We start from the raw sequence: 13,122 nt of genomic DNA, 5'->3' as shown, positions 1-13,122 counted from the left end.
TCAAAAAGTTTTTTTTTATAGAAATCAAAGTATATTTTTCTAATAGTTTTTTGTGCGCTGAGCTCTAATCCGAAGTCAGAAAAATTCTATCACATCACGTTTTTGACATATTACCATGCCAAAAATCAGAAAAATAGTGTTTTGGACGTTCAAAATTCAATATCTCAAAAACTTTGCACGTAAGAGCTATTCTAGTGCTTGATTCAAATTTAAAAGGTCAATGACCATTAGAAAAGTATAATTTGGTTTCTATGGAAAATTATTTCTCGCCAATATTACTGTCATTTACGGAAAAATCGATCTTAAAAATCGTTTTTTTGTTTTTTTCAATTTTTCTCAATATTTTCTAAAACAAAAGTATAGTTTTTCCACACAATCTTAAATAATAGGTTTTAATCTAAATAATTTCATTCCAAACTTTTCAAAAATCAAAAATTTTTTCGGTAACTTTTTTGATTGAAAAATAGGCTATTTTTTCAAATTAAATTCGTCAAAAATCCAAAAATTCACTTTTTGCTCAAAAAACATTTTTAATAGATAGAAAACATAACAAAGTAGTTTTTAACCAAGTTTTGTTAAAATCCAACCATTTTTGTAAAAGATAAAAATAAAAAAATAAAAAAATCGTATTTTTGCATTTTTTCCAATATTTTTGAGGTTATAGAAAAAAATTGTTTGAGTAAAAGTTGTGGACATTTATACTATGTACCTACAACTTTTGACAGAAATCGTAAAAAAACATGTTTTTTGACACCCACCCCACTTTTTCGTCCACTCACCCCCTTTCCACCAATTTTTTTGTGGGCAATTTATTTTTCCCCTTTCATATACCATTTATCCTAAATTTTCCCACCACCCTTATGCTGCTAATAATTTGTTCAACTTTTGCCCTCTGAAAACCGGATTGGCACTGGTCTATAGGTACTATGATAACACTGGTCAACAAAATTAAACTTTTTTTTTGTTACAGAAACCAAGGTATACTTTTCTATAGGATTTTGGTGTGCTGAGCTCGAATCCGACGTCAAAATTCTATCACATCAGGTTTTTGAGATAATCCCGTTAGAAAATCGAAAATGCCGCTTTTTACCAGTTTTCGAGATTATTTCTTAGATTTTGGTTATTTGTTTTAAATAAATTTGTAAGGGTTTCTAGTAGAACTAAATCTTGTATTTCTAAATCCGTTTAAAACTTTTAAATATCTCTTTTCTTCTTTGAGAAATCTGAAATTGAAATAAACGTGTTTGGTATATCTCATGTTTATTTGCTTTTAATAGCAAATCTCGAAATGTTCTCTGCCAATCGCTTTAAAATTTTGACACAACGTTTCATTTACATTTCAGTAAGTTCTTATCTTGTTTTTAACAAGAAAAACAATATATTTTTCTCACTAGTAATTATTTAGTATAACTATCAAACACGCTCACGCTTTGATGTATCTCACCGCGATTCACCACTTTCGCAAATATAAAAACTTGCAAGATTCTAAATGGAACGTTATGTCAAAATTTGAAAGCGATTGGCAAAGAACATTTCGAGATTTTCTATTAAAAGCAAATAAACATGAGATATACCAAACACGTTGATTTCAATTTCATATTTCTCAAAGAAGAAAAGAGATATTTAAAAGATTTAAACGGATTTAGAAAGACCAGATTTAGTTCTATTAGAAACCGTTACAAATTTATTTAAAACAAATAATCAAAAGCTAAGAAATAATCTCGAAAACTGGTAAAAAGCGGCATTTTCGATTTTCTAACGGGATTATCTCAAAAACCTGATGTGATAGAATTGTTCTGACTTCGGATTCGAGCTCAGCACCCAAAAAACCTATAGAAAAGTATATCTTGGTGTCTGTAACAAAAACCTTGTTGACCAGTGTAATCGTTTGATTTCAACGATACTCATTAATGCCTACGACTGTCATTTGGCTATCGTTCTCGTTTGTCTTCCTTAGAAAAAAAATTTTCCAAACTTCGAAGCCAATTTTATTTCCACTGATTGCAATAAACTTACAAAAATATAAACATACTCAAATATTAAAACGAAAAAGCAAATTTCGTATTATTATTAAAGCACCACAACACAACAAAACGATAAAACAAACAATAATTGATCTCAATCTTCATGGCCAATTATAAATGGCAGAGATAAAGTTGTCGGAAAGATGATTTTCTTCTTTAAACTCATAAAATAAATAGTCGAATTACAAAACTTTTAGTCAGTTATCACTAGAGCCCAAATGCGATATTTTCGCAAATTATATCATTTGAATGTCAAATCGTATAGAAAAAAAATTAATTTGAACTGATCTAATTTGGAAAATTATATTATTTGGGCTCTATCCATTTTCAAATAACGAATCAATTCATGTAGCCAATGAAAATCATCCATATTGGCTCTTTTCTCACTTTACAGTACATTTTATTGGTTTATTGCGTTTCGTTCTGCGTACTGGATTTTTTTAAATTGCGTTAGGTTGTTTCGGCGCTGAACGTCTTAAGTATGAATTTTTTAAAAAAATTGTACTTTCAGCTTTATTTTTGTTTTTACCAATTGAACTTCAACAAAAATGAATTGCTTTTACAAAAATACTAATGTAAAATACAACAATTCTTCAAACTTAACTATACCCTCCATTGAGGAAAAAAATGTTACGCATACGCCAGAGTGACTCAACTTAACATAAAAAGATGTAGTTGAAAACTCTCCAGGTTTCACTCGTTTTTTATCAATCCCTATGCAAAAATAATAAATATGCAGAAAATTATTTTCTGTTTTCTTTAATGCCACTAGATAGCAATTCTGTCCAAAAAAAAATACTTTTTTTCGCTCTGTCTTTCTTTCTTTTTCTTTCACACAACAAAATTTGCATAGAAAAACGTTTCCGATTTTAAAGGCACTAACGAGTTAGGCATCAGATTCACAATACCAAAATTCATTTTCAATAATCGACTACCGACTACAGTTATCTATCGATAGAGATTTACAATTCATCGATTCATTTTCGATAATTGACTACCGACAAAAGTCGTCTATCGGTAGAAAAACGACACTCGCAATAAGGGAATTAGTAGATGAAACTTATAAGTTACGATACTTTCCTTAAACTACCTACAAAAATTAAATTAGCAAAACCTTATCCTTATTCAATATGGCGATAAAAACTTAAACTCCTATTTTGGAATTCTATCTCACCGACAGTTTACTAACAAGATACGAGCTGGAAAATGTTGCATAATAAAAATATCATAGACACATATATTTTTAATAATAAATATGTACTTTGTTGTTTTTTGTTTTATTCTTTTTAATAAATATCTTAGGGAATAATCTTAAAAATAAACAATAACTAAAAATAACGCAACAAAATAATATAACCATTCATTTTCTTTTAAACTTTAAGATCAAAAGAGAAAACAAAAAATTGTACAAAATGAGAATTGAAATTGTTGGCATTTTATAAATGTTTTTTTTTTTTTTTCTATAAAATCCGATATTTCTTTTATTATACATTTGAAAAATATTCTATAAAATGTCTTTTAGTATTTTTTTACTTATTAAATTATATATTTAATTTTAAATAATTTATCTAATTAAATCAAAGTAATTTTGGTAAACTCATTTTTGTTTGTTTAAAAAAATATAAAGATTACAAATTATAAATTAAGAAAATAATTGGGGAAAATATTTTACAAAATAGTCATATTTTTTGGGGGGGTTAAATAAAGATTATATAATATGAATATAATATATTCTTATTGTGTTTTTTTTTTATTATTTAATTTTTTGTTTGCATTATTATTTTTTTTTATTATTATTGCGAATATTTATATTTATCAGCATTATTTTCTTAAATAAATATTTTAAAGCAATTTTCACACAACTATTTTGTATTTTATAGTTGCTATAAGATCTTTTGTTTTTTTTTTTTTTTTGTCACTGTAAACTTAATTACTCAGTTTGCATGTTTTTTTTTTCTTGTGTTGTTATTAAATAGTTAATAATAAAATCTGATGTTTAATTAAAAAGGGTCGTCCTCTTTTATTTTTTGTCAAAATGGGAAAAGTGTGGCAGGGTTGTGTAGAAAATGTTGTATCTAACGTTGACTTACGTGCCACACAATCAAGTAGCTTTTGTCACCCCGATTCTCAATGGTCTGATTGGGTTCCAAGTGAATACTGCTTTCCATGTCATTGTCACCTGGAAGATTGTGTTTAAAAATTGTTTTTGTCTATTTATTAACATTATGTACAAGATGAGGAAATTTCTTTTTTTTGGGTTTATTAAAACAGGATAGCACACCGATGCTGTTATGTTAAAAGAAGTACATGTGATTAACCACACCAATAAATTTTTTCAAATTATATGAAAATGAAGAAAAAATAGATCCAATGCACAGACCATATGGCAAATATCATAACTTAAAAAAAATTATCATAGTAATATCTTTTAATTTTTTATATTTTTAGGAAAAAAAAAACATTTAAGAAGGAAGAAATTTAAAGCTGTTTTAGGTTTTTAAACTTCATAGAATTCAAGCAGTCTGTATACCTTTTTCAATAATGGTCTAAATTACAATTATTTTTTTTAACTTTAAGATTATTTTGGACGGGGATATCAAAGTTCAACCATATGGAATATTGCATACATAATATCATAAAAATCGTTACTTTGAAAGTACAGTTTTAAATATACAACTCGACAACTCAAGTTTCTGAGATTTCAGCTCTTCTTTTTTACTAAAAAAATGTTTTTACTTCCTCAGTTTTGGAGATCCCAGAAAACTTAAGTTGACAGGTAACTTTTAAATCGATATTTTTATTTTAGTCAAGATAATGCAACATTTCATTCCATTATTTTATTCTAAACTTTTTTTTTTCAGATTAAAAATAGCATGCATTTAATAAAATCGATTTATTACACAAAAGCTTGCACCAAATATTGTATCTTTTTTTTTAAATCTACTTGTGCAGTTGTGCAAACCTTCAACTAAATCTACTTGGAGATAAGCAATACGTGATATATAGAACTATTCACGGCAATAAACGGCAAATTTGCATATATTGCGTCTGTTAATCAAGTTTTTGTTATAAAAAAAAAAAACAACAACCTATAAATAATAAATGTACATAAATGTTTGAAAAATCCAACATAATATAAAAATGAATAAAAAAAACCATTATACAGATCGAAATCAGGAATTAGTCGGCTAAGATGATAATATTTTTGTTTTATTTTAATCTATCAATTTAGGTCTGGTACGGAAAGCACTGGGATGATAGTCGGCGATATGATACAAAATTTGGAAATATCATACTGGGAATATCATTCCGGCAGTTGTCACTTGGAGTGACAGCTTGTGTTAGTTCTCAAAAAAAAAAAAAAAACGTTGCAGAAACGGCATCATTGCAATTTATTTTTAAAATTTTTTTTATTCGTTTATAAGCTTACAGCTTATAAGCCTATAACAAGCTAGTTTTTTATTTAATAGCGTATGAGTAGTTAGAGAAAACAAAATAGTAAATTTTTATTTTCGAAAATAAAGAATAATTTTTTTTTAAGAAACAATTTTAAAGAATAAAAATTAAGAAAAATATGCATATTGTATATTTGAAAAAGTCTAGATCTGATTTAGAAGAGTCTAGATAGTCCCTTTCTTGAAATTTTGTATTTAATCTTCTTCCCTTTAATTTTTTTAATCATCTTCCCTTTAATTTTTTTTCCAACGATGACGTTGTTTTTACCGACTTCCAAAAAAGAGGAGGTAGTCAATTCGTCTGTATTTTTTTTTATGTTTGTTACCTCATAACTTTGGACTAAGTGACCCAATTTTGATAATTCTTTTTGTATTGGAAAGGTGGTCCCATTTTAATTCCGTTCAGTTCTGGCTATAGAATATATGAGTCGGAAGTCGGTTTTTTTTTTTTGATAAAAATGATTTTTTAATAACTGTGGGGCTTACTAGCAAAAGCTTGGCAAAATATAAATAAAATGCACCACTGATTCGAACGTAGTTGCCCTTATGGTCGAAGAGAATATTTGAATTTCATTTTTAAAAGAAATTTTATACAAACTGTAAAAATTTTTTTGCAGCTGTGACATTTTTTGAGGTTATCTTGAAAACCTGACGTGATGGGGCAAAATGGACTTCGGATTCGGTTTCAGCGACCCGAAAAACATATGCATTCCACTAAAAAAAGCGCAAAACATAATATAGAGAGTTACTATCCCTTTTAAAAGGTTTGAGATAGTCATCGAAAAAAAACCCGTTATTTTAAAAACTGTCCATACTCAAATTTCAGACAATTTAACCGAGGGCCACTTCCCATACAAAATGTGCGGGGTCCTTTGTGAGAAAATTGCATTTATCGCCTAAACGATGGAAGATTGTCCTTCACTGCCATATAGTTGTTTTCCTTTGCCTAGAAAATCTTTTGGCATTAGTAAATTTATGAAATTTAAGCAACATTTTTGGAAATTAAATTTAAAAAATCAGAACGGCAACAGCGGAAATTTTTAATCTATAGACTTTAAAGTATTTTTAATGACCGACGTTTGAAAAAAAAGATCATCAAAATCAGAGCTGTTCGGTCGGGTTCCCTAATATTGCCATTTTTTTAGCTTTAGTTACTCTACTAACCCGACTGTTTAGTCTGAAGTGTGCGGGGGCTCTTAAATCTGATTAAGAGACCGACTAAACTATCGGCCGATAGACAGTTTGTAGTTTGCGGGGGCTCTAAAAAATCATATACATAATATGTAGATAAGATTTGTTTTTTAAACATAATTTATTAACTGAATTTATTGAGGAAACTGTTTTCGTACAAACATTTCTTTTTTCTTAATACTTTCATTTACGAAAAAATCTGAAATCATGAAATATTTTAACATATTAACAATTTTCGAAAGATTTGTGTCTTACATTCGCTTTGAACGAAAACTACCCCTGGAAAAAAATGTAAAAACTGGAGGAATTCTATTTAAAATTGATTGATAAAACAAAAAAGCATCTTAACCGATTTCATTCTGGTATTTTTAAACTTTGCATATTTAAAGTGTATATCTTTTTTTATAAATAGCTATTGTAAATACAGAAAAAAAGTGCCTCAATAAAAGGCAAAAAAATTAACAAACAAATAAAAAGAGAAAGAATAACATAATTGATGGTAATGTTTTAAAACCTTTTTGCTGAGTTTTTGTAATAAATTAGAATCCATTTGATGCCAACAAATTTAGCAGTTTTTGTCTCATCTTTCTCTCTCACTCTTTTTTTAAATTTTTCTAGTGTGTATTGCACTATTTAAGTTTTCGAAAAATCTGAGAGAATTTTCATAAATTGTAAATTCTATATCCGTTTTCGAAAGAAAAATAAAAGCAAACAGAAAATATTTTTGTTTAAACATAAATTAGAAAACAAAATTAAACAAATAACTTTTTTTAAACAATAAACAAAGCAAATACAATTAGTTTTAAATAATAGTTTTAATTAAATTATTAATTTTTTTATCATTATTACTAAACAAAATAAAAAGAAACAAAAAAAAAGAAAGAAAAACAAATTCTTACGTATAGACTCGCCAAACTATCAAATGTGCCGCATTGTCGCTTGCATCATCTGCATGCTTTTCTGATATTTTTTTTTATTTTTTGGTAAATAAATTTTTTTTTCAATGAAAATAAACAAAAAAAAGAAAAAAATATTTTCTATTATGAAAAATGTAACCAAGAAGTTCTACTTCTAATTTATTTATTGATACAAAATTCAAAATGAAATATCTGAAGACAAAAATACTGAAGCGGTCATTCCAAGAACCTGTGTTTAAATTACCAAATAAGTGTGCGATCTATGAGCGAATGCTTTTTGGTTGCAATTTTTTAAGTTTTCTAAAATAATGTCGGTGAAAATTAATAGATTCTGATTTATAATTAGTTTCGACTGGATCTTATTCGAAAATTCATAAAAATCGTAAAAATAGAAGGAATTACTTTCAAAATCACAATTTCTTGATTTTTAAATTCTGATTTTGTACATAATTTTGTTTAATTTATGGAATAAAATTTATGGAAATAAATGGATGAAGTTACAAAATAGGGCTACAGGATAGAAAGAAAAAGAAGATAGTAAGCGATTTCCAAAAATAGATGTGTGATATCGGAAGCAATTTTATTGGAAAGTTAGCCAAGAAAAAAATCCCTAGCTCGTTTAACACGTCTTTTTATTCAGAAAATGATGGCCCTAATGTTTCCTAATTTCTCTTCTGAAAAGCTTTCTATCCATCATTTTTGTGCAAATAAAACAGTTTAACAGACTTATGGATATTTCCGGACGCTTCTGGACGTCCAATTGAAAATGAAATGAATGAGACACAATAAAAGACCTAAAACTTAATTGACTTTTTCGCTTCTAACGTTTTGGAACCTGCCTAAGTGCCTAATTCGTGTATTCGACAGGGATGAAACGAGGTTTTAACAGGATTTATTGTTCTTTTCTTAAGGCTCTCGTAGTGAACTTTTGAATTAAATCGAGTTCTATTCAATGTAAGAATGTTTCAAATAGCCTGTTTTATTAAAAAATATCTTTAATATCTTAACTTTTAATATCTTAACTTTTAAGACCTTAACTTTTAAGACCTACGACCGATAGTTTTTGGTTAAGTTATACGAAAAAAAGAACGTAAGTTTATTTAACCCGGAAGTTGCTTAAAATTTCCATGTTTTATTCTAAACTCTTTAAAAAAAATTTGGAAGAGTTATAAGGCATTAATTGTAGGTATTGATAGAAACCCTTTTAGAATATCTATAATCTAAATAGATAGGAATGTAACATCAAAAAGCTTAGCTGAATATATAAGCACCCTTTTAAATTTGCAACAAAAAAGCATTCGCCCTGTCTACGGTAGGAAAAAAGTTATAAATCAAAAGTTTAAAACTTACCTTGTCTAAAATCAATATATCCCTCTCCACCGCACATGACTAGCATATCGGGCCGTTTATTTGTAAATTGTTGCAATTGATTACCCGGCTCTTGTGACATCGGCACCGAAACGAAAAATTTCACTGCATCCCGATGGCCATGGAAGGATAATTGAGCATTGGCCATACCACATCGTGGGATCATTCCATTGGACGCTGAAGCTAAACAAACACACAAAATAACATCACATTTTAATCAAAATATTAGTTTTAGGAATTCTTACATGGCTTTAATGGTCCTTCGGTGAGCGGTACCGATATAATCACTCCATTGCTAGTACCAATCCAAAGACGATTGCACGAGACCATAAGCGCAGTAATTCTTACAAATGAGAAGCCCAATTTTCCTGTACCGAGCATTTTCGATACATACGGTTCAATATCTACATCCTGAATGTGTTCGAATGTATGGGCATGATATAGCCGCAGTGTGGAGTCCAATCTAAAGACAATGTCATTAGCTTCTCTTAGCCATGTAAATAAAAATCATTCTTACCTAATTGAAACCCAAACTCCTAGTCCTGTGGCAGCCATCTGCCGCACCTGACTTTCTTTTCTCGGATGAGCCTCCAATGTATGAATAACATTTAGCGAAATAGGATCTACAATATGAATCTTATTGCGGTGTGCAGCCCAAATCTTATCTGCCACTACACACAAGCACCGAATCGACTGATGCTGGTCACCCAGCGTAACCAGGTGGTAGCTATTTAAATCCCACTGACCATCGGTCTGTCGACGAAAAACAGCCAGCTGTCCATTCGCCAGGGCAACTACCACCCGAGATTCAACGTGCACTATGCCCAGAACAGCATCGGGAAGAAGCACTTTGTGCAGACACTCATGCCATCTACCCACGCTACTGTGCACATAGAGCATACCGTCCTGGGCGCCCAGCCACATTGTCGGACCGACAGATGTCATTGGAGGCTCATTCTGACGATCATGAGTACCTAAAATTGGATTGACTGGCCTTGAAAATGCTAACTGAGAACTTGAATTGTTATTATTCGAAGTCGTTTCTGCGACACCGTTCGTGGTGGCGACATCACCTCCGATCACAAAGTGATGCAAAGGTGATGAGGGTGGTATTTTTGCCTCTTCTACTGCCACAGCTTCTTCGCTTTCGTTTGAATTCGATTTTTCTACAGCCTCTTTGGCTTTTTCCTCTACTTCAACGCTTCCATTGGTGGCGGCGGCGTTTACATCAGCTTCTTCACCTTCTTTGGTTTCTGTATTACGGTTTTGATCCGGTTTCGGCCGGACTCTAATGAATTCTACATTTCCCAGCATTTCTGGTCCTTCACCTGGCTTCTCTAGTGTCTCACCAGCTTTAATAACTTCTGAATTCTCTAGCAATGCATAATCTTTTTCCATGGCACCTGGCACCGATGCGATACACAATAAATGTGATTGACAAATGGGGAACGCGTCCAGCACGTTCGCTGGCTCATTAGCATCCACAACCGTTACTGTGCTGGCGGCATGTGTGCTTGTACAGACCCACACATACGAGCTAAGCTGAATTTCCGGATCTTCTCCTTCTAGAGACATATTGAGCTGGCGTTCCAATGACTCCAGACCACTGTGCTCCACTGTTGGACTTGTGATCTCGGTTATTTTCGCTGTCGGCCTTGAATAGAAAATAGTCGCTCCTATCACAGAACCACCATCCCTATTGAAACCTCCATTGAGGTTAACTCCAGCTGCACAGAATACCTTCATGTGCGGACTGGCTTCAGCCAAAGGGTTACAATATACGGGAACTGGTACTCCACCCGAGTGCCGATTGTGATGTTCTTGACTTGATTTATTTATTGGCAAACTCCATCCGTACGCATGTAATCTGCCATCTTCTTTTTGGACATGTGCCCTCAGCTGCCGATATTGTTCTTTTCGACGTGCATTTGCACGCTCTGATGTTCCCTCTTCACTAAAATCCTTTGCTAAAATGAGGGCATTGGCTAGTCCGGCACTAGCAGGTGGATGATTGCCTGATGTTATGGCAAGGCGATGCTCGCTACTTCTACTTGGAGATCCGTGGCTGTGAGAGGGGCTGTTGTAGCGAAACATGGGCCCCCCTCCCTGCCCGGGGTCCGAACCTTGGGGTCGGTTTGATGAGCTAAAGACGACGTGGATGAAGAAGATACACTGAATTAAAATGTCATTTTAATCAAGCCTGCAAGCAGGTAGGAAACTCACGTGAAGAGATTATTAAAATACTTCCAAATGCCTTGTTTGGGTTTTTCTATGGTTTTGGTAGCACGGAGGATTTCGGTTAAACGCACCGCTTCTTGAAGTTCCATCAAACGTTCTTTGTACTAAAAGTACCAAAAAGGATTTATTAGAAAGATCAAAGTTGTGGTTTTGGCATTTTTTCTTACTTGATTTCTCTCCATAAGCACCATAGCCATCTCGACTCGAGTGAAACGTTTACGCTGAGCCATCGGAACATCGCTTTCTTCTTGTTCTGTGTCATCTAAAAAACATAATTTTACGGATTATCCTTTTAATTGTAATTTTTTTTATAAATCTCCTTACTCTGTTGTTTGACTTGTTCTTTGGTTTTCTTAAGCTCGTCCTCTAGCTCGCCTACTTTCTGTCGTAGTTTGTTGCGCGATTGCGACATCGCATTCAACTCTTCTCGAAGGATTTCAATTTCGCCTGTGAGTTCATCGACTTTAACAATTAAATCGTCTTTAACGATGTTAAGAGCATTTCTAAATTATCAGAAAAATTAGTTAATAAACTTTGTTAGGTAAATAAAAATTATGGTTTCGTACTTGGTTGCCAGAAGTTCATTATTTTCCATGATGAGATTTTCGACTTCTTTTCCCATTCCTAAAATTTAATTGATGTTTAAAACGATTTTGCTTTTTTTGAAGGGAAGGATATTTTAATAATAATTTAATAATAATTTAATAAATAATAGTAACTACACGCTAATGAAAAAAAGCACATACAAGATAAATAAAAATGATTACTGAGACTGAGAGATGGGTCATGGAATGATTCAAACTATCAAAACATAAATGAAAATTTGTTGGTACCACTTTTAGAGCTTTTCTTTACATATTAGTGCGTTATTAGTTTGTAAGTTCAGTTTAAGGGTAGAAAAATTAGATAAAATAATTTATGAGGAGAATTCAATTCAAATTGGTGAAGTAGAAAAGTCGAACATTTTTAACTCATTTGAAACAAAATTTTATCAATTACCGTTATGTATTTATATTACAAGGAAAACATTGAAATTTCTTCTATATTCAATAAACTGAAACTAAAGTCTTACTTTGGAGTCAAAATATCGAATTACGAATGGTTTTAGGATTTAAACCTATACCCAAATTGAATAAGTCAGACTGTACAAATCCAACAAGTTCGAGGAATGGCTCAACTCTTTGTACGGAATTTTTTAATTAAAATTTTAAAACTTATTTGTTTAGAGTATGGGTTAGTAAGAAATAATACATAATAATTTAATTCATGTCTATAAGAATTAAGTTTTTTAGGTGCAACTTGCCCGGCACTTTTGTAAAGAAATAGAATGTGGCGTCTAGTTAATAATGATAATGGAACATGAATTTAAGAAAATGATATGGATAAAGGCATCATTTCGAAGTTAGCAATAGAACTACTGTATATATTTTTTTTTTACGGCAGCCTATTTAATTGCAGTCATTATTCGCTAAAACCGCAATATTCAAAGTAGAATATTGAACAAAAACGCTGTTTGAGAATTAGACTTCCACTTATAGAAGATGCATAGATTCAACAATTATAGTTGCATTCTACTAGGCCTTAAAAAGTGTTTGTATTTTCTTCAGAACTACTTTTGCCATTAAGTAATTTCGATTTCGATTTAAAACAATTTCAATTTGCTCTAAAATTTATTTTTTTTTTCTAATATTTCTATAGCAGTATTTTTATAAAAGAAAAATCTTGGCAAGAATTTACAGAAATAAATGTTTTAAAGATTTTAAAATTTGTATATCCTTTTTGGTGAATGGAATCTAAGATACCCGTATTGTCCCAATATTAGCAAGGAAAACAAAAAATTTGACCTCTGGTGGAAAATGGAAATTCACATAAGAAGAGGTACTAGTTGTATCAGAAACAGCTGGATCCTAACAAAACATTGAAGTGAGC

General features: G+C 31.0%; 1 protein-coding gene across 9 annotated transcripts in view; it reads right to left on the bottom strand.

The window, feature by feature from the left end:
* Positions 1-3,618: 3,618 nt before the first annotated feature.
* Positions 3,619-13,122, bottom strand: part of LOC129912571 (JNK-interacting protein 3) — a 42,284-nt gene continuing 32,780 nt past the window's right edge. For 3 of the 9 annotated variants that reach the window (XR_008771856.1, XR_008771857.1, XR_008771858.1), the window contains 10 exons: positions 11,760-11,817; positions 11,518-11,696; positions 11,361-11,455; positions 11,179-11,297; positions 9,473-11,098; positions 9,201-9,418; positions 8,938-9,138; positions 7,570-7,630; positions 7,185-7,348; positions 4,071-4,203 (listed from right to left, as the gene is read on the bottom strand). Coding sequence is in view for 6 of the 9 variants with exons in the window: in XM_055990874.1 (XP_055846849.1) it covers positions 4,100-4,203; positions 8,938-9,138; positions 9,201-9,418; positions 9,473-11,098; positions 11,179-11,297; positions 11,361-11,455; positions 11,518-11,696; positions 11,760-11,817 (2,600 nt within the window). In the remaining 3 variants the exon portion in view is untranslated. Of the gene's footprint in view, positions 4,204-7,184; positions 7,349-7,569; positions 7,631-8,937; positions 9,139-9,200; positions 9,419-9,472; positions 11,099-11,178; positions 11,298-11,360; positions 11,456-11,517; positions 11,697-11,759; positions 11,818-13,122 lie in introns of all 9 variants that reach the window. The other 6 variants (XM_055990875.1, XM_055990876.1, XM_055990877.1 and 3 more) reach the window with 3 other exon arrangements.

This window comes from Episyrphus balteatus, chromosome 2 (genome assembly GCF_945859705.1).
Source record: "Episyrphus balteatus chromosome 2, idEpiBalt1.1, whole genome shotgun sequence".
Lineage (NCBI taxonomy): Eukaryota > Metazoa > Arthropoda > Insecta > Diptera > Syrphidae > Episyrphus > Episyrphus balteatus.
The sequence above is the reverse complement of the archived record's forward strand: the minus strand, read 5'-3'. Positions and strand labels throughout refer to the sequence as shown.